The sequence below is a fragment of the Musa acuminata genome, chromosome BXJ3-2, assembly GCF_036884655.1.
Source record: "Musa acuminata AAA Group cultivar baxijiao chromosome BXJ3-2, Cavendish_Baxijiao_AAA, whole genome shotgun sequence".
In the NCBI taxonomy this organism is placed as follows: domain Eukaryota; kingdom Viridiplantae; phylum Streptophyta; class Magnoliopsida; order Zingiberales; family Musaceae; genus Musa; species Musa acuminata.
This window is the reverse complement of record NC_088350.1, coordinates 34,726,232-34,747,157: the sequence shown is the minus strand read 5'-3', so window position 1 is coordinate 34,747,157 and position 20,926 is coordinate 34,726,232. Positions and strand designations below refer to the sequence as shown.

At 42.0% G+C, this 20,926-nt stretch overlaps 2 protein-coding genes across 5 annotated transcripts; both read right to left on the bottom strand.

The window, feature by feature from the left end:
• Positions 1-1,445: 1,445 nt before the first annotated feature.
• Positions 1,446-12,022, bottom strand: LOC103976573 (uncharacterized). Of its 2 annotated transcripts, XM_065139843.1 has the most exons (5): positions 11,894-12,022; positions 11,379-11,584; positions 3,501-3,776; positions 3,277-3,414; positions 1,446-3,198 (listed from the first exon to the last, which is right to left on the bottom strand). In XM_065139843.1, the coding sequence occupies exons 2-5, from the start codon at positions 11,487-11,489 to the stop codon at positions 1,651-1,653; spliced, it is 2,073 nt and encodes a 690-aa protein (XP_064995915.1). In that variant the 5' UTR covers positions 11,490-11,584; positions 11,894-12,022; the 3' UTR covers positions 1,446-1,650. The 2 variants fall into 2 exon arrangements, with proteins under 2 accessions (XP_064995915.1, XP_009390103.2); XM_009391828.3 differs by lacking the exons at positions 11,379-11,584; positions 11,894-12,022 and adding an exon at positions 5,295-5,997.
• On the bottom strand, positions 11,815-19,459 carry LOC103976610 (argininosuccinate synthase, chloroplastic). Of its 3 annotated transcripts, XM_018822461.2 has the most exons (10): positions 19,257-19,459; positions 18,851-18,909; positions 18,666-18,747; positions 17,623-17,785; positions 17,119-17,167; positions 16,056-16,238; positions 14,603-14,677; positions 14,336-14,521; positions 13,534-13,622; positions 11,815-12,616 (listed from the first exon to the last, which is right to left on the bottom strand). In XM_018822461.2, the coding sequence occupies exons 1-10, from the start codon at positions 19,309-19,311 to the stop codon at positions 12,064-12,066; spliced, it is 1,494 nt and encodes a 497-aa protein (XP_018678006.2). In that variant the 5' UTR covers positions 19,312-19,459; the 3' UTR covers positions 11,815-12,063. The 3 variants fall into 3 exon arrangements, with proteins under 3 accessions (XP_018678006.2, XP_064995917.1, XP_018678007.2); XM_065139845.1 differs by lacking the exons at positions 18,666-18,747; positions 18,851-18,909; XM_018822462.2 differs by lacking the exons at positions 18,666-18,747; positions 19,257-19,459.
• Positions 19,460-20,926: the final 1,467 nt, after the last annotated feature.

The window sequence follows — 20,926 nt, the reverse complement described above, 5'->3', positions numbered from 1 at the left end:
GCTCCCATTAAGAGTAGTATCTCCTCATTTCCCTTCCCGTTCTCTTCTTCGAGTGTCAATTAATTCCTCTTCGAGTGCAAACACCATCTTCATCAATAAGAACTTTCGCCTCATCATCTCACATTTGTCCCTCGTTGGCACCTCTATCACCTTTGATCAAAGAGTGAGAAGGGGGGAGGATGTTAAATTATATATCCCTATTTAATTAAATAAAATATATTATATATTTAATCATATTTTGATTATGATTATTTGTTAGTAAAAAAATAATTATGATATAATTCTTTAATAAATGATCTGAGAGGGATTAGGTAAAAGATGAGGAAGAAGGAGCAATAGAGGGTGGGGAGGGCAAAGAGCTAACAACACAATGTGGTCTCCCCAAAGGTCGATGATAGAGAGCTTGGAGAGGTCGACAACGATGATGAGATCATGGGAAAGATTCAAGGAGGCAATGGGGAGGTTGTCGTGCTCCCTCGACTAGGAGCTCTTTGATCACGAGGAAAATGATAGCTCATCAATCGTGATTCCAATACTACCATCGTCACTCCTCCTCACGATTCTCATGGAGGGATCTCTTTGACTATGAGGAAGAGAGTATGACGTAGGGCAACACGGGCAAGGACGAAGGAGCAGTAGAGAGCGAGACTATGGTGGCATTAGAAGGCAGAGGGGACAGGGCGATGGCATCAGTGCTAGAAGGTGGAGAGGGGAGTCGAAGGTCACAAAAAGAGAAGATGAAGTTAGCAAGGAAGGGCAAGGGAGGTTGTGGCAAAGACTAAGGGGGTAACATCGCTCTTGATGGGAGTTGGGGGTTGAGGCGATGGTGACGACGATAATGGATATAACAACTATTGAGGGTGACGAAGACTAGTGAAGTGTCAAGAATATTTTTATCAAATTGATTACAAAAATATTACAGATAAAAATTAATTAAAGAGCATCATTTGATAAAAATCTAACATTAAGGATGATTTTTAAAATAAAATGCCGAGGTAAGAGATAAAATTGCCATATTTTAAAAATAGGATTGGATTAGAATCATGGTGAAGCCGGGTGACCACCTTAAATTTATAATCCGATTAAAAATTAATAAATTTCAAATTATAATATACCAAATACCACCTTAGTTAAATAGACCTTCGATCTCATTGTTTCCCTCGAAATCCAATAAAGCGAATTTAAATCTTATAAATTCTCTTATAAAAATGATCTTACAGTTAAAGAAACATAATTTAAATCTTATAAAAATGATCTATTTATTGGATGAATTAGTCATGTTATTCCATCGTTTTTTACCTGATTAAATAAAATAATTAAGATATGAATATTTAAAATTATATTTTAAAACTCAAAATTTTATTACAATAGATTTTTTAAACTTTATCCTTTTAATCTGTTGTTTTAATGTCTTATTAGTTTTCTTAATAGAAATCCATACACACTTATTTACTCTTTGACTTAAATTATGCCCTATATATTTACTACAGAGTAGTTTGATTCACTCGAGACGAGCGATGCATTTCTACATGCTTAAGACCCCAAGAAAACTAATATCTAACCTTGAAGGTATGGGACAAGCAGAAACCTATCAACAGAGCTCTGACTTCAAGATGAAGTCAATGCAACACACAACTCTTCTTCCTACCGCTAGTTGAGCTCGCTCCCTCCCTTCCCCGATGCCGCCCTCGTCACGAGCCTAATCCCCCTCACCCATAACTCGGCCGCCGCCTCCCCTCCCTCGCACACGAAGTGCACCTCCCGCTTCCGGGTGGTCACCACCCTGAACAGCCCTGGCTCGCGGGCGTCGCCCCTCCCCTTGCTGTTCCTCACGAACGCCGGGCTCGCCCCCACCTCCGCCTCCCTGCACACCACGTTCCTCCGCCCCGAGCTGCCCCACCGCAGAACCCCTGCCGCCGCCACCATCCTCAACACCTTCCCGTGCGGCGGCCCTTTCCCGCGCCTCGTGTGCTTCTTCACGTGGCCGCCGCGCACGACCAGCGCCCGCGCCAGCTCGTCCAGGATTACGCTCTCAGCTTCCTTGCCGAGCTTCGCGTTGCTCCTCGCCAGCGAGAGCGCCGTCTCGCCGCGGCGCGTCTCGATGTCGCACCTGGCGCCCTGGAGGATCAAGAGATGGCATGCCTCCGCGTGGCCTTCGCGTGCGGCGAGCATCAGCGGTGTGTAGCCGTCTCCATCGAGGGCGTTCACGCCCCACCCCGTCTTCGTCAGGAGACGCAGCGCGGCCATGTCGCCCCGCCGAGCCGCGAAATGGAGAGCGTGGAACCCCCCGGCACTCCCCTTCTCGAGTGCGAGCTCGAGCATCGCCTGCTCGAACATATCATGGTTCTCGTTCAGCCTGAACAGATCAATGGCCGTCTCTCCTGCCTCGCTGAGGAGCCTCACGTTAGCGCCGGCGAAGACCAAGACGCGGAAGGCTTCCACGTGACCCTCTTTGGCCGCCACCATGACAGGGGAGTACCCATTCCCATGCCGTTGGTCGATGTTGATGTCCGGTTGTGTCAGTAGCACTTGCAAGGACGCAACGTCTCCGTGCTGGGCTGCGAACATGATCGGGGAGAAGACCGATGGATCGCTCGATCTAGGAACCGTTCCCGAGCGAATCACATCGAGGACAGCATGTTGGAAGCCGACGCTCCAATTACTGGAAGCAGCAATTACGGCAGCAGAGGCACCGGCCAAGCTCTTTCGACCGAGATCGGCGTCGCTCGACGCAAGAATTCTGAGGCAGTCACCGCGCTTGTAGCGTGCGCATAGCATCAGCGCCGTCTCACCGGCGTCGGTTGTCGAGCTCAAGTCGCACCTCTTATCGACCAAGACTTGCATAACGGAAGCCATGCCGAGCCGCGCGGCCATGTGGATCGGCCGGAACTCGGTCTTCCGGCCGGCCCTGACCGGGAGGTCCCAGTCGGCGCCGCAGGACAAGAGGGTGTCGACCGCTCGAGGGTTGCCGCAGAGGATGGCGTGGTGGAGGAGGGTCCGGCCATGATGTGGAGCATTAGGGGAGTGGTGCTGCAGGAGCATGCGGAGTATGGTGCCGGTGGACTCGAAGTACTCGACGGCGCACCACGCGGGGGTGTAGGGCTCGGCGAGCCCGGCTCCGACGCGGAACTCCTCACCGGTGGCGGCGTCCCACGACCACGCACCGAGTCTCACCTTCGCGTCCATCCGCGCTCCGGCCTGGATCAACGGACTCATCATGAATCCATCCATTCACGTACTCTACCGTTGCATGAGTGGTCGCAGTGTGGGAAGTACCTGTAACAACCGGCGGACGACGGCAGCCTGACGGCCGACGATGGCGGCCACGAGCGCGGTGCAGTCGACATTGGTGTGCAGCGCTGGCTTCAGTGAACGTAGCAGCAAACGAGATGTCGCGTTCGCGTCCACTCCACACTGCAAACAGATCCCCCATGCAAATCAACCCAAGCTCCGCTGGTGGACTAAATGCAATCGCGGATGGAACGGTGGCAAACATGTACCTTGATGAGGCCATCGACAACGTCGACGAATCCCCGAGAGGCAGCCGAGACGAGCGCATGGACGGCGACGCGGGGGCGCACGAGATCGGATCCCATGAGAAGCTCCGCGAGCCGCGCCCTCCCGTGCAGGCTCGCCTCCACCACCCCTTCCTCGCATGCTGGCTGCGATGCTCCGGCTTTCAGCAACACCTCCACCACCTCCGCGTGGCCTTCCCTCACCGCCGCCGTTATCGCGTGGCCCCGGAACAGCTTCTGGTTCACGTCAGCGCCTTTCTCCTTTACGCACCACCGCCCAGCAATCGAAGCCACCAAGAGCAGATTTTTAAGCCCGAGTTACATCATAACTCCGCTAATCGAAGCAGCAAAAGCATAAAAAAGAAGTCGTTGGTAAGATAAAAAGGAGCTCCAAGACTGTAGCACGATGATCTTTTCCCCCCCTTTGTCTCTTTGTTCTTTACTTGGTCGCTCATCATTCTGGGCAGTACCAACTATGACAAAGAGTCGGAACAAGGGGGTATGGGACCGGAGATCTGAAGCCAGCAACTAAAGATATCGATACATTTCTGTATCCCTCACCGGACTGTACATTTAAGACGCAGTGTCTGCATGCGCCGACGCTGAACACACCAATCTCTTCATCGAAGCAGGCGTTCCGAAGGAGAACAGCTGGAGGCAGCATGACACCAGAGAGCCACAAACGTACGAAATCGTACAGTGCAAGTTTGTTCGATGGTCTATTCACCACTATATTGTCTCTCTTCTTTAATCGTTGTTTGGGCTACCACATTACGTCAATCAAGAGGTATAATCTTATTGGAAAACTGTGGAGCAATCACAACGATGGAGTTTTGAGCAGGGCGGAAGACGGGAAGTACCCAAAGGAGAGGGATGGGAGTCGCATTAAAGATGAAGAGGGAGACCAGGATGATGTCTGCGAAGGATTCGAGGAGATCTCGGGATGGCTCCACATGTCGCCGTCCAACAAGAGGAGGGCAATCGAACGGTCCAGATGAGAGGTCGGTAACCCGTGATACGGCACCGCGTGCGCTGTCCCCTCTCCCATCGCTTTCCTCAGCCCGAATACGTAGTGGATAAGCCACGTGACCGGGGCACTCCCAGTCGCAGCTACTGCGGAACTCAAGAAGCCCCTAATTGCACCCCCCCATTTCATTAATTTCCTCAACAAATTAGAAATTTAGGAGGAATCAATCCGTAAGGATGGTACGAAATTGACCGCAATGAATACATGCTAGTAAATGAAGAGAGAGGAGAGAGAGAGACGGGGGCACAGTTTGCCAGCTAGGTGGAAGCATTCCACCCCTGTCCGTCGCAGGCGAGGCTACGCGAATCACGAGGCAGAGAATGCACGGCCAAGATTCTGCCACGGAAGATAGCATCGGCGTCAAAGTGGACGACGGTGACGCATCGGGAAATTGGGAATAACGGAACAGAAGGAGATGGATTTCTTATGGGGAAAATGAGGCTTATCCTCTAAATTGAAAGAAGAATACACTAATTGGGTGTAACTAAGATCAGATCCGAACCCGATAACCCGTCCATTATGTACGAGGGATGTGTAATTTCGGATCAAACTGGAATTGGAAACCCAACCCGAGTTCGAGCCTATTTCTAAGTAAATAAGAGAGCGAATAAATGCAGAAATTAGCGCAATAATTATCGAGAAGAAGAGTAAAAATAAATGAATAAAAAATATATCTCCGTTTGATATACGAGAAGAAAACGTTGATCTCGAAAGAGAAAAAGGAATTCGAAGTAGGGGAGAGGAGATCGCACCAGGAGAGTGCGGACGAAGGGGAGATCGCCTGCTTGGGCGGCGAGAAAGAGAGCGGAGGCGTCGGTGCGAAGCTCCTCCCACTCCACCCGGACCTCGTCGGCGGCCTCCTCACGGAGAGCCACCTCCACCCAGCGTCCCCGCAGGCAAACCGCCCCGACGTGGTTCACATCCACCGCCGGGTCCGCGAGGCACTCCGCCGCAGCCATCGCGTCTCCGCGCTGCGCCGCCTCCACCAGCCGTTGCGATGCCGCTGCCGCTCCTCGACCTCCCGAACCTCCTCCTCCTCCGCATCCTCTGCCCGTCGAGTGGGAGAATACCGCCATCTCCGCCACCGATCGGGGCCACCGACGAGGCATGTGCTCAGGAGTCGCCCCTAGCACATCGATTTCCGCCTCTTCCCTTGTAGATCTTTGGGTCACTACCACTGCTTCTACTGCTACTGTGCTCTCTTTCGCCTCGGTGGGTTACGGTTCTCGGGAAACTTGAAAGGAGAGGGCGGCAGGGGAAAGAGGAGGGGGGTGGGAGTTAATTTATAGTGGGAGAGTTAACCGCGGTTAATGAACGAGGCAACAGAGTTATTTCTTTTCTTCTTTTTTTTCTCTACCTTTTCTTTTACCCGCAAGCAGGCGCGACCGGCGGGGCCCACTGCGGGATTCTTGGTACGGAGTAGGTTGGTGGTGGTGAAGGAGCCGGCTTCAGCTCAGGCGGCTCCAGATCTGACCCGGTTTTTCGAATACATTTTGTAAGTCGGTTGACCGAAACCAAGTATTGGGTTGGTAATCAAATAAATTAATTACAAATTATTTGATTGTTCCAATGTCTTTAACTGGTAAATAAATTTTTTTCTAGTATGAAAGTAAAATTTTTATGAAGAAATATTTCACCTAAGGCTCGAGTGTTGCAACACACTTGTTCCCATGCTGGTAATGGCTTCATCGGAGTTCCTACTCAAACATGTCAACAGTTGTCTCTAAGCTTCACTATGGACGTGGACGAGTCTCGTGTATGTGATCACAGAAAGAATTCCAGGAACCGTCAAATATTTTTCTATGACCAAATAAAAATGTCAAACGGTAGAAAGAATTATAACAAACCAACTTAGTGTATGGCCTAAAAAACAAAAAGCCAGAACGCAACCTATGAATCTTAAACTGGTCAAACACAACATCCCAAGGCAGGAAGAGGCATTGCTCGGCATAAAACTTCCAATGTTTCAAGAAAAGAAAAGAAAACAAAGGCAGGCTTGTCCAGATGAGAAGTACCAATAGACATTGGAGTGAGGAAGTGCTGTGCTACTCGTAGGGTGGGGATGGGGATTGGGGACTATGATTTATTGTTGCCCTGTACCACCTTGTTCTTCCTCTTGTTTCGGTGGGTACCTGTCCGATCCTACTACACTGTGCTCTCTTGCCATTGATGGCACCCGGTTCACTCCCCTAGGAACAAAATCCCAATGGCCTTTGGGAAGTCCCTCCTCAACCCTAACCCTCTGTTCAGGACTCAAGCTTACCATCCACCCTACTCTTTCCAATACATTTCTTTTCACAAATTATAGGCACAACAATCAAGAAAAAACTTGCATGCAATAGGGTAACATTCAAATTCTTCTAAGAAAAATATCACACTGGTTAAGGAGTAGTGTTTATAGCATAATAATCATCACAGTCGAATATCATCTAGACACTGAGAAAATAATAAATATAATAAGAACACATGAATATTCTTTAAAATATTCAAATATCTTTGATGATAAATAAAAAGGTTGATGGTATTTTAATCGATTTAAGATTTAGATGATCTAATTAGTGAACCAAACCAATCGAAAGTGTTATTCGATTTTTAAGATCCAATTAACTGGATTTTATAATCAGGAGATGATAGGTCCACAAACACCTGTTTGAGGGTTCATGGAGCTGCAGCTTAGCCGAGCCGAGCCGAGCCGAGCCGAGTTCCAAAGCACGTTGTAGTGCCCGTAAAGCAAGCGGATGCAGCCACGTGGCTGTCGTCGTCCCCGGAAATCTAAAAGCGCCGGGTTCGCCTGCCGCCGGTCTGCGGTGCACATGAAGAAGGAAGACATGAAGGATTGAAGCGGATAACATCGCCCCTCTTTCTCTCGGTCTCTCCAAGATTTTGTCTCATTAAAAGAATAGGTCAGGGAGAGGACTGCAGAAGGAGACTGCAGGCCAATAATATATGTATGAAGGGAGAGAACGGAACAGGCTTTGTGGCCGGATCTCGTGTGTCATTCTGCCTGTGTGACAAATGCGGCCATTGGAGTTATTCACCGTAGAAATAGGAGGAAGCTGCAGTGCAGTGCACCTCGCTGTCTGCAACTAGTCTTCGATGAAACATGTGAAGAAGGATGACGGTGTCAATTTTAACTGTATTTACCATAATTGGTGAATCCATACAGTAATAAGAAGAAAAAAAGAATTGGACTTTATATATAAATAAAAATATATATTATGTGATGGGTTGAGTCATCTACCATCGTGAGAGAGTGTGAAAAGCATAAATCAAAAGAAGTCTTAGATGGAATGACATCGATTAAAAATTAAGAGGAAAAAAACTCCTCATACATCGGAAAAATATATACATGTTTGTCGATTAATCAAGATATGAGGATGATTTTAGAAGTGATGATCAGAAGGGTCATTGATTTCAGTTCTACCCAACGGCCAATCTGACTGAACTCACAACTCCCCCAGTTCATACCACACAAATGGGAAACCAGAACCCTATAACCACAGGAGATCTGGAATCGTGACCCAGGAGCCGATCGACCTGAGGAGGAGAGTATCTCAAGGCATAGGATCCCCGAGAAAGGAGACGTGTGCACTCACATGCAGCGTGTCAGTACATCTCAGGAGATAATATTCCCAGCCACCTTATAATTTGCATGGGTCTGCATGCCATCACCCTCCTCCAACAACCACCGTACGTCCATATGCCTCAATGTCGATACGCACTCATAATAAGTCAAACCTATCCATGCATATATGTACCAGATCATGGAAGATAAAGGCTTAGAATATATACCTTGGTTGATGTGTTTGTAAGCTGGATTATGGTCATTAAGATCTGGAGGGGGCAGAACGTCACATGCACCATTACGACTGGGTTAGCACTTAATTCTGTCGCATTTATTGCCTTGGGATTGGTTTACGGTGAGAGGAGATCGACATGGCAGGAAAAGAGTCGTCTTCATCATGGCGATGGTCTCCGTTGAAGCTTCTCCCGTAAACTTGTGTCGAGTGCTATCTTCGTCAATCTGCTTGCATGAACTCCTTAAGGTTATCCCCATTTTGATGGTCGATTGGTTGTGCTCTAATTAATGGGGAATTAAATGCGATCTTATCATAGCACCAAGTGCATTCTAGTCCTAAAGGAGACACCATTTGATGAGATTCATCACGAGGTATCATCGACACAAGCACTCAAGGAGAATCTTGCAAGGGCTTTTTACCCTTTCAAGGTGGACTATGCTCCTTATCAAACACTAGCTCTCTCTCTCTCTCTCTCTCTCTCTCTCTCTCTCTTATCATGGTTTTCTATCAAAGATTAACATGGACTCTGCCATTTCATTACCATTATATGATAGAGATGATCATGCATAGAGATGCGCAAGCATTAAGATTATAAATGCAGGTTCTGCTGCCATTTCATTATCTCTCTGCATCAGCACACGTTTAACAGCACAATTCCATTGTCTTCTCTAAGTTAAAAATGATGTTCTACTCTACCATAAAGTAACTTACAAAGTATGACACTTCTAGGGTTTGTAGCAGCAATGCCTGAGCCAACTTCTTCCTCTTGTTGTGTATAAATCTCTGGTGTCCTAATGCTTTTAGATGTACCATCTAGACTAAGCCTATGGTCTAGACCATATGCCTTACCTGTTTGGACCTTGAAAGCACTTGTTATCCAAACAGATAAGAATAACTAGCTTGTCAAAAACTGTGTCATGCCTCTCATTTGTGGCCTTCCAAAATCTTGGCAACTACTCTAGGTCTTAACCCTTAGCCTTCAGCTCACCCTATGGAATAAAATGCCCTTGTTAAAGGAGGCCCAAACCCTAATCTAGCCTTGTAGGCATGTATCTCGAGACCTTCAGCAGGACATCTTTGTCCCACTGGCCAAAGCATCACCTAACTTCAGGCCTACTTCACTCCCACCAATTCCTTTTCTAGTAGCTCTTAACAAGAAGAAAGTGCTCTGTGAATTACAGGTAGACTTCACTAGATCATGGTGACACTTGTTGTGCTTACAGTAGTGCGGGCTCAAGTTGTCCTCTTATAAATAAATGGTTTTGAAGGGTGTCATCATGGTCCTTCCAACTTTGAGATGGAGACAAAATCATGGCTAATCCATTGGTTCCATCAAAAAGGTCCCTTCCATGGTGTTTTGGGTCTATATAATATTGGAGGCTCATGAAAAACCTATGATTGCATAAAGTGCAACTGAGGTGAAAAAGAAAAACCCAAAGGGTCTCCACTCATGTTTGCTTGTGTACCAAAGCTCCCAAGCCCAAGCAAATATCATTCCCACTCAGTCTTCCCATTCAATGTGGTCCTCCTTGTTCTCCCCTTTTAATGCAGGAACTATGTGTGAGACATTACTCAACAGAAACAGAGATGACTGTAGAAACAGACCATGGAAAAATAAATACACAAACAATCATGATTCCTCATTCAATGGAATTGAATGAGTTCATGATGCTAGACGTGGAAGTTCTTTCGAAGGCCATCAGGTCTCATGGAGTGCTACACCCTTGCATGCACAGTCCTCCTGAAAGATCTTGAAGGGAAGGTGGAGCATTGCAGGAGTAACCTAACTTAACTTGCTGTGCCTCCATCTTCATCTATAAAACCGGGTTTCAGTGGGTTCTTTCCCAAAGAGAATCTGCTCAGAGTGCCAATATAAAATTTGACAGTTAGGAAGACTTCATTTGATTCTTTTGCTATTCTATTCCAAGACTGTTGTGGTAAACATGTTTGAAGTTTGAGCCATGACCTGCCCTTCATAGACAGCATCTTTCCTACTTCAACCTCTACAGTCATAAAAGATCAAGAAAAGTAAAGAACTGCCACCAAGGAGTCAAATGTCAACAATGCACTTTATTTCCAAGAAGTCATAATAAATCTGGACAAAATGGCTAAACCTGGCTAATGGTTCAGAACTCAGATTTCACTCAAGCCCGAACTCATCCCAAATCCTACTTAAAGCACTTGAATCTGATTTAAATGGTTTAGTAGAGAAAAAGAACACAACCTATTGTTGTTGTTGTTGTTGTTCAACAATAAAATGACAAAGGGATAGGTGCCTATAAATTTTATAGTATACTAACCCGGCTAAGTACCTAAGCTATCCGGGAATTAGGCGCCTATTTTTCTATCCAAGCCTGTGTTTAATGAATCGAGTAGACTCCAAAAATCTTGGATCCAACAAAGTGTAAGGACCTTAGTTAACTATCTTTATATTTCCAAAGTATGTGCTCAAGTTGTGACATGGTCATAACAAAATTAATGTTCCGGTCACAGCACCATACTTGCAGAAATTCTTGTCGATTTTTCGTGACTGGTATCTAAATCTGATAACAGTTAGCCGCAGCTGAAAACAAATAGCATCAGTTATTCATAACCACTAAGATATGATTAACTTCTAAGAAAGAACGGTATCTAATAATCTTTGGAAGTGGAAGAAAGGGAAGTGTTCGAGAGAATGTCTCAACGAAAGTCTAAGCCACAGACCTAATATATATCGTCCGGCTCTCTAGCGATGTGGAACGATTCCTTGGTCGTCCTCATCATCATCGTATTTTACTAACAACCTTAAGCTTGAGCAATCTCAATGTAGAATCATGCCCTATCCTATCCACCGGCGCTTGAATCTCGATTAACCACGCCGTTCACTAAAAAGCAAGAGAAGTGATCTAGGGCAGAAAGACTCCATGAACTTCGGTCCAGAGCACGAAGTAATAATGGAAAGAAGACGGAAGACGTTTCTCGCGATTCTGGACCCGTTTTCTTGAGCGATTAAACGAAACAAAAAAGAGAAACCGACAGAGGAGAGGAGGGGAATACCGGGTTCGGAGAATTCTGCCCAGGCGGAGACCATGGCGGGCGGAGGGATTCCCCAAAGCTCGACGGCCTTTCAAAGCCGTAGCGGACGCGAGCCAAGCAGCGCCAATCCATTTTGCGTGGTTAGAGCTGCAACGGGGGATGGATTCGGCTCAAAGACGGTTCCAATGTAGTCTAATTGGTCGCTTGGGTTGCGCTCCGAATCAATACTACAACCCAATCCGAGACGAACCAACATCAGCAATATATAATAATATATAATAATACTAGCAATTATACTGAAAGAGCGCTTTTTATGTCTCTCACTATGTACTATGCCAAATACAGGTAGTATGATAACATTGTTCTTTTACGAGATTTTGCTATCTTTACGAGAAGGTTTTTGTTGCATAAACTTCCTATATTCTACATATATCAAGAAATGATTCAACAAAAAGCATAACACCAAAGATAGATGACACACTAAAACAGTCGACTGTTTGCAGACAACTATTACAGAAGGTAAAGATGACAAGTACCTTATTTTGTGCCTAGTAGATTACCACAAGTACCACATGGGCAAACCAATAGCTGCAAGTCCAAACCAAGTGCCTGGGTTTGCATACAAATTATAGCAGATAAAGATCAGACAAATCCTACAATCCGTCTCTTTGACTGTTTTTCTACTGCATAGAAACGAGAATAAACCTCACTTATCCTTCTCGAGCATTGCGCGGACTCTCATAGGAAGCCCGTATAGTCGGATGAATCCAGCAGCATCAGCCTGGTTATAGATTGATCCAGTCTCAAATGATGAGATGTCCTCCCTGTACAGGCTGTACGGGCTTTTCCGTGATGCGACGGTCACTGACCCCTTGTACAGCTTAAGGGTCACAGACCCAGTAGTGGTCTCTGTGATCTTCTCCATGAAGGCATCCATGGAGTGTCGAAGGGGATCAAACCATCGGCCGGCATACACCAGCTCGGCGTACTTAAGTGCAAGCATGTCTTTCATCTGTATGGTCTCCCGGTCGAGTGTCAAGGACTCCAGCTCGCGAGCAGCCGCCCACAAGATGGTGCCACCTGGGGTTTCGTAGACACCACGGGACTTCATGCCAACCAAACGGTTCTCAACCATGTCTATACGTCCAATACCATGCCTTCCACCAATCTCGTTGAGTTCTGAAAGAAGAGATGCAGGGGACAGCTTTCTTTCATTGATGGAAACAGGTATGCCTGATTCAATCCCAATTTCCAAATATCTGCATGATGTTTCACTAATTATTTAACAGAAAAGGGAAAGGTGCATGGCATGCTTGAATAGTCAAATAACCAGCATACACATCATACCATCAATAGTCCTCTAACACGTCACATATACACATTTTGAATGTTTTAGAAACATGGCTTATGGATAGTTAATAGCTTATAGTAGCGCTTATGAACACACTAAGCATGGCTTAGTTACTTGTCGGTCTGTTTAGGCATAATGGTTATGGTGACACAACTGATGTGAAGAATAAAACACTCTTAATAATTTAAAGGTAAAGTTAATCAAGAGACTATTCCAAGAAAGTTTGTGATATTCTATCCAGCGTCCTCTGCTTTAACATTCATAAGCTCTAGATGGACTACCTATAATAAAACCTAGAAGGCCGATTTCAAGGTTGAAGGATCTATGAAAAAGAGTCCTCCAAGCACCCCTTGTACAAGGCTACCTAGAAGTCCTCCAAGTCCTCCAAGTAACCAATTCTAGTTCTTTATCAAGGTATCCCCTTTGATGGAAATCAGAACACTTTGTGTCTATTTCAGTTTCCCACATTGCTCAAGCAGAAGAACAACAAAGCCAATGAGGAAATTTTTGAAAGAAATCAAATTTTAGTTTGATTGAAGATTACAAATCTTTTGATTAAAGATTCCACCTTTATAAGAAAATACTATCATTATAGAAAGATGAAAGCCTATCAATCAAATATATTATAAAAAAAAACCAGTAGATTAAAATTTAGTTTCCCATAAAACAATCATGCTTTATCAAATCTTCAACTTCAGATATATATCCACAAGGTTTCACAATGAAATACAACCACAAATCTACATTATCTACAAATCAACATGCACAATATCATAAGTATCATCAATGTGAGAAACAAACACAACAGGAAAAGGCCCCACTTACTCGGGTTGATTAGGTGCGTCTTCTGGATCAACACTCATCATGTACATGTCTTTCTTTGGCTCATTCGCTGGGTCCTCAAGAATGTCACCCTTCAAATCAGAAAATGAACTTACAATGGCCACATAAAAAATGTTTTTTAATCTTGTTACACACTCTGGTATTTGCACATAAAGACTATGTCGAGTGATATCAATATATCTTGTATCTACTAGCATAGTTCTTGGAGCCAAAAGTATTCAATTGGAATCAAGGGATGGTACATTGTATTGACCTCTATTAACTGGTTTTTGAGCAAACAAACTCAGTTAAACCACAAGTTAATAATAGAAACTCGTGTCGGCAACTTTAGGTATACAGTTTCTACTATTCATTCTATTGTCAGCAACTTTAAGTATACTATGTAAGAATGCACCCATCACCCCAAACTAGTCTTAACTTGTTCCATTTTCAATTGTTTATTGTTTTGTCACTTAATACAAATGCCGACAAAGAAACAAGTGATTGGATAAAGAAACTGAAAGGAAAGGACAGCTTAGAGACACTTCATACAAACAGCGTCACAAAACTAAGCACAGAGTTCAATAAATGAGGAAAGCAAGCTACTCAGTTGTCTACAAGATTCAATTAAACCACTAAGATTCAATTAAACCATGTAAATAGATATAGACAGTATAACAACCCAAGCTAGTCATCCAAAGCAAGTGAAGAAGATTAGCCAAGACGAATAAATTTTTGATACTATGGTGAACAATTCCATCTTAATTTGATAACATCATAGAAAAAGATGAAGTGGCAGAGATACCTCATGGCTAAGGTGCCAAAGATTCCGATCTCGGCTATAAATTGATTTCTTTGTAACAGGTATAGGAATATTGTGTTTTTTTGCATATTCAACAGCATCCTCTCTCCCTGTTATCTCCCATTCCCTCCAAGGTGCAACAACTTTAAGTTCAGGGTTTAAAGCAAAGAATGTGAGCTCAAAACGAACCTGTGGCCAAGGTTGTGATGGAACAAAAATGAACAAGGCATACATTTAGAAGACCACAATTACTGAACTACAAGTACATACCTGATCATTTCCTTTTCCTGTGCACCCATGTGAAACAGCATCTGCACCAACTTCTTTAGCAACATCAACCATTGCCTGACAATAAAATAAAGTTCTCATTTTTGTGATCAGTCACAGGAGTAAGAGTAATTATCACTTGGTCATTCATATGTTAATACAGTCATAGTCAACATATATCACTTATCACTTGGTCATTCATATCACCATGCCTTATCACATAGCATGTGGGTGCACACTTTGTTTGAGTGGCATGCTGACCGTGTCATCATCAGTTCAACAGGATGTGCCACAAGCCATGTCATATTGTGACATAACTATATGCATCCAAGAAATGGGTTCATTAATGCATAGCGCATAGGACTTAGTTTTTATGTTCTGCAGCATCAAAAGAGAAAAGGAAACCATAGGAGGGCAATTAAAAGAATGTCATTTATTAGTTGCACCAGTAACAGCTACTGACTCACCAAATCTTAGTAAGATTCTCTTCAGTCTTCACCCTCAGACATCACTCTCAAGGTTCATTGTACAAAACCAACCAATCATGACCTCCTAAATCTATCTTGTAGATCACAATTTTTGTGCCAACTTTTCATTTTCAGTATCTTTCTAACAACTTAGTGGTTTCTCCAAATTGCAACCCCAAAGACCAACAAAGTCTAAACTAATAGCTTCTCTGAACTAACCTCATCAAGTTATGTTCACATATTAGCACTTTTTCAAACATTTGCATTCTATCAATTTCAGATCCTAAAAAAAACATTTGGTGGTTTCTCACTGTTGAAGGTACAACCAAGAAAGTTTAAGCTCACCGCTCTGTAGTGCCTTCATCAAATTATGCCAGCGTCTAGCACTTTTCTGAACATTTTTGGATCAACAAAATCAAATAATATAAGAAAACAGAAGACATATTTGTCAGGAGGATGATGAATATTGGAAATGATATGATGTTCAAAAGATCCTTCCCAGTAACTACATGTAAATCAATAAGTATTAGTTTCTGGATTATTTCTTCAGAAAGCTCAAGTGTATCATGTAAGTACGTCTAGGTGTCAGGTGCAACTACATTGACAATATAACATAATCCCTGAAGACGTATCAGAAGAATACAATAAGTAATTGGATTGGCCATAAATCATTGCTTGTTTTTTTGGGTGCCCTCGTCCCTCGACAACAAAATATCAGCTAGATGTCAGAAATAGGTGGAGAACAACTGAAATAAAAGAAACTGGGCAAGATATATCAATTGTCGAGAATATCCAGATCAACCAGGAACCGGCTAGAACAAGTGGAGCCAAGAATTGGTGTAAGCTGTAAGAATTGGATTGATGGCCTAATATAAGCAGGCAGGAACCAATTGTTTTCAACTGACCATTCTTTGAAACAACTGGTTGAGACCAATACGTTCCTCGAAAATTCTTAATTGACAACATTTATGCCCAAGCATAAGCATCACCTTGGCTATAACAGGCCGAGCCATTGAAGTTCCAAGCAAATATTTTCTTTCATACACTGCACCGGCTCGCAAACAAGGAAATATGTAATCCTGAACAAATTCCTCCTTTAAATCCTTTACAACAAGTTGGCTTGCACCACTAGCCTTGGCCTTTTGTTCCAAGCCATCCATCTCCAGGTCACCCTGTAGAGGAATAATCAACACACAAGGAAAAAATAAATGATATGTATTTAACATCTGTGGGAAACTAATGTATTTAAATCTAACATGAAAAAGAATAATCCAATGTAGATGGAAGCAAATGGACCAATCCGACAATAAGGTTCCATTTAATTCAAGAATTCTTAAAGAGAATTAAGTAAATTATTCCAAATAAGTTAATTACTTGTACCTTTGTTGGGTTAAAAAAATCACCAACAAAATATATCCATTTAACCAAAAGGGAATAGCTAACATGAAAAAGAATAATCCAATGTAGATGGAAGCAAATGGACCAATCCGACAATAAGGTTCCATTTAATTCAAGAATTCTTAAAGAGAATAAGTAAATTATTCCAAATAAGTTAATTACTTGTACCTTTGTTGGGTTAAAAAAATCACAAACAAAATATATCCATTTAAACAAAAGGGAATAGCTAGTGTTATCATTATGGGAGAATAATCTGTTGATTACACCATTTGACCAAATAACTAACTATATCCAATCAACTAGTTAAAACAGGGCAGTTGTTTCATTAGTTATTAAAGGATAAGTCCTTTAATTCATCACTTGTTCTTCAACCCAAGATTCCCTAACTAATGAATTGCAAGTCCATTACTTTAGTTAAGCACACAAGAGCAAACAAAATTGTGTCAAACATTTAGGTAGCCTCCTATAAAGGAGGCAATTAAAATTTGAAGACATGAAAGATTTATAGGGAACCAAAAGCACAATCAGAAAATGAAATCTTTAGGCTATAACACATTAAAAACCTAAAATCCTGAATCAGTAATAATACAAGCGCATTTTTCTTTAGTAAAACACAACATATAATGTACCAACATAGAAATATAAATTACACACTTGTCCAACATCTGCAGTGAAACACACAACTTCACATCCATAGTTCTCCCTGCAATTTATAAATGTTAGAAAATGATTCAATAAATGTTAAAATGGGCATATGGACTTGAAACGTACAAGTCAAAATATCATGAACAACTGCTTATCCACCCAATAAAATTGAAGAAGCTTTCTGGAATATCAGAATTAAAAACCAACAGCAATTCAAGGGGACAAAACAACAAAAATCCAAAGCATGGTACACTAAGGCATATGTTGTATAAAAATATAACAAGAGGCCGTGATGTCCCAATTTGGGTCGAGCTACAAGCATCTTTTCTTTTCATTGAGTTCAAGGCATGTCTTTCATGTATTCCAAAATATGTTTGGCAGTGCATCAGGCCTTTTTTTTTTCTTATTTTAAATTACCTCAAAATAAGTGAGCCAAGGATTCACTTCCTCCTCTAAACCACAATAGTGAATCCATTAGTAGAAAAGAATATTCTTATAAAAGACAAGTTATACCTTAACCAAGGGACTATCACTGAGGTGTCCAAACCACCACTATAAGCTAAAACCACTTTGTTCAACTTTCCACGCAATCCACCACCACTGTTGCTACCAAAAACATCAGTATTTTTGGAAAGCACGTCTTGATTTGTTTCACCAGCCATAACATTTTGAACACCTGCATATTACAAAAACAAACAAATTAAAAAATCCATAATACACGGATGATACCTTTTTGGCATTACATGATACCATATTGTATTGGCAGACACATGCCAAAAATGGCTTAGTCACATATCAGTACCTCTAACATGGTTCAATACAATCAACTCACATGTCTATCAATACATTTGAGCATGATATGTTTTGTTTATGCCGGTGCATGCCAGAAAACATAAGCCAGCATGTCAATACGACATCACCTATATCATGGTTGACATATCATATGCCCATGACATTATAGTTTGTTTCTTGCCCACGTGTCGCAACAATCAAATTTAATGTTATGGTGAATTTGTTGAATCTTTTCAGCCAAAGGCCGTGGAATGATCTCGGATGCGTCCATACTTGTGGAGCAGTTACAATACATGAATTTGTATCCGTATGATTAAAAAATCCTTTACGAAAGCACGGATATATCTTCAAGTCACCATCGCCAATCATGAGTGCACCACTCGATAGGATAACAAAATAAAGTTCTCCTTCTGAAGGAACTATAATTATGGAAATTCTTTATATCTTCTTTGGCCTCCCTCTGCGTATGTATTTAAAAATATGACAATGAGCAAACTACGTGAAGGTACTTTGCTAATGTGTAAGCACTTAAACAACAAGTTACAGACACTTCTATTTACACTAGTGCAATCACTGACTTCAGTTTAAAGAGATACACGACGGTTTTACCTATATGCCGTTCTGCATGGTTATCACTATTTTTTGTTTCCCCAAAATTCAGAGAAGATTACTGGCTGGAACTTGGGAATAGCCAAACAAAATGCAGCATGCTGATATCTCACGTAGAAAAATAAAAAGAAAGAAGATCATCCGAGTGGTTATACCTTGATTCCGAGGTACATTCTTTTTCTGTAGACCTTGATAATTCATCACTTTACCGTAAAATCCACTAGAACTTGCACCAATCTAGTGACACGTGAGCTTAACTATTAATAAGTTGTTCTAAATGCACAAAGTACAATAAAAAAATGAACAGAATTTGAAGTAGCAGATTAAATGGCTTCAGTACCCCCTGGAAGAAGCACAATTTCCTCTGGCAGCCAAAGTTATTCCGATGGACTGGCGTCCCTACATCACATTCGATGCATATATTTCAATTATATTGCACCAAAACATCCTTAATACGCACCGGTTAACAAAGAGAAAGCGCAGTTTATAGTATATTTGAGAAGATTTAAGAAGGTGCATATATGATATTGCGTTTGTCTCGGCAAAAATTTTCTCCGGTTGAAACCCAAAAAAGGAACTGAGAAATGTTTCGAGAATGAATTGAAGCGTTCCAATGGAGCAGAGAAATGCGAACTTCGACGTCAATATGGCATCAACATGCACCAAATCACCGTCGAGAACCCACTTTTAGAAGCCCAGAGACGGAGAGAAGGGTGAGGAGAAACGGGGATGAGATCTGGGGTCACCTTGGAACCCGATCTTGGAGGATGAACAAGCACTGTTCGCCAGCAACTGAGACATCCCCACGAAGGACCATCTCCCGAAGGACGTCGGCGGCGATAAAAAAGAGTAAGGAGGCGCGAAGGCAAGCGCAGCCGGAATTAGGGTTTCTCCAACGTTGAATCCTCAGGGAACGACTTACGAAACGATTGAGATTACGACAGGCCTCATCTGACACGAGTCTCCAAAGTCGCTTCCCGAGTCAATTTTGCCACGTCAATGAGTCTCCAAAGTCGCATCCCGAGTCGCTGTCGTAAATTGGAGCCGTATGATCGACGATGGACGGTGTAGATCCATTCGTGGTGTAAATTATATATAGACTTCTTTTTCTTATTTGTTCATAGTAAATTTGTACATAATTGATGTGTACATTTGATTGGATATAATTAATGGAGCCACTTGTATTTATTATTTATGATCAATAATTTATTAATATAATAAATATATATAATTTAAAATAGAAATTTTGATATCATCATCAATGACAGGAGGTGTTATAATAAAAGCAACCACCAGCAATAGTACCGAGCTGTTATTGGTTAGCAGGGCATTATACGCACACAACTTCTCCCAGCTCGACAATAAGCTTAAGAGCTTTCGGTTCTATCTTAAATGGATATGTGTCGCCCGGTCAAATGTTAAGCATGCAATCATTTACTAATCCTTCTACCTCCTCCTGGGTGGCTATGTTTCCATTGCCTCTCACTTTGTATTTTCTAACGTGTCCACCTATCGTGCCTATGATATAGTGGTTCAACTCTCTCTTACCTTTACCTTTGACCTCTCATATATTTGTTTCTCTTCTTCATCCATCGCTATGGCCTCTGTCGTTTCCTCTTCATCGACAAGATAATTTTTTTTTAAAACTTAAATTACATATATCATTATATTAATAATTTATTATGAGTCAGCCTGTCATATAAGCAAACTCTAACGTTTTTCAACTCAAACTTGACGGGAGGGACTTATATACTATATTTTTAAAATTATATGGGTTATTTTAGACACAAACAAAATCATAAGAGTTTAAATGGTTCATGACGAAAATTACAAGGGCTAAAATAGATTTTTTTAACTTAAATTATATGTATCATTATATTAATAATTTATTATGAGTCAACATGTAATGTAAGTATACTTTAACATCTGTTAACTCAAAGTTGATGAAAAGAGTTTAAATATTATATTTTTTTAAAATATAAAAATTATCCGAGATATGAGTAAATTATAAAAACTAAGTGATGTATCAGTAAAATCACTTAGAGTTTAAAATGAACCTTAACCATTAGAGTTTAAATCGATCGGTTGAATATGACTCTCGTACGATAAAATAAATCACATTAGTGAATATATATATATATATATATATATTATTTTATATAATAATTTTTTTATCGATATACACAATATCGTGATAAGTCTCGGTGACTTATTTTATTTTCTTTCTCTTATACCGATGTCTACGTAAAATCTCGATTGATTAAAAGTATTCATTCTATTATATTTCCAATGGTAAATAACTATATATCTCATTATAAATACTACGGAATATATATATATATATATATATATATATATATATATATATATCACGTCACCCTAAAATAATTCATTAAATCACCTTTTAAAAAAAGAA

Bases quoted from the DNA above. Each gene is read 5' to 3' on its own strand.
- LOC103976573 (XM_009391828.3), bottom strand. From the start codon at position 5,651: ATGCCTCGTCGGTGGCCCCGATCGGTGGCGGAGATGGCGGTATTCTCC. The intron at 3,777-5,294 runs GTGCGATCTCCT...TGGTGCGTAAAG, and splicing joins CCTTCGTCCGCACTCTCCTG to GAGAAAGGCGCTGACGTGAA. The intron at 3,199-3,276 runs GTACTTCCCACA...CCGTTGATCCAG, and splicing joins TCGTCCGCCGGTTGTTACAG to GCCGGAGCGCGGATGGACGC.
- LOC103976610 (XM_018822461.2), bottom strand. From the start codon at position 19,311: ATGTCTCAGTTGCTGGCGAACAGTGCTTGTTCATCCTCCAAGATCGGG. The intron at 18,910-19,256 runs GTGACCCCAGAT...AATGTGATGTAG, and splicing joins CTCCAAGATCGGGTTCCAAG to GGACGCCAGTCCATCGGAAT. The intron at 14,522-14,602 runs GTATGTACTTGT...CCTTGGCCACAG, and splicing joins CAGGAAAAGGAAATGATCAG to GTTCGTTTTGAGCTCACATT.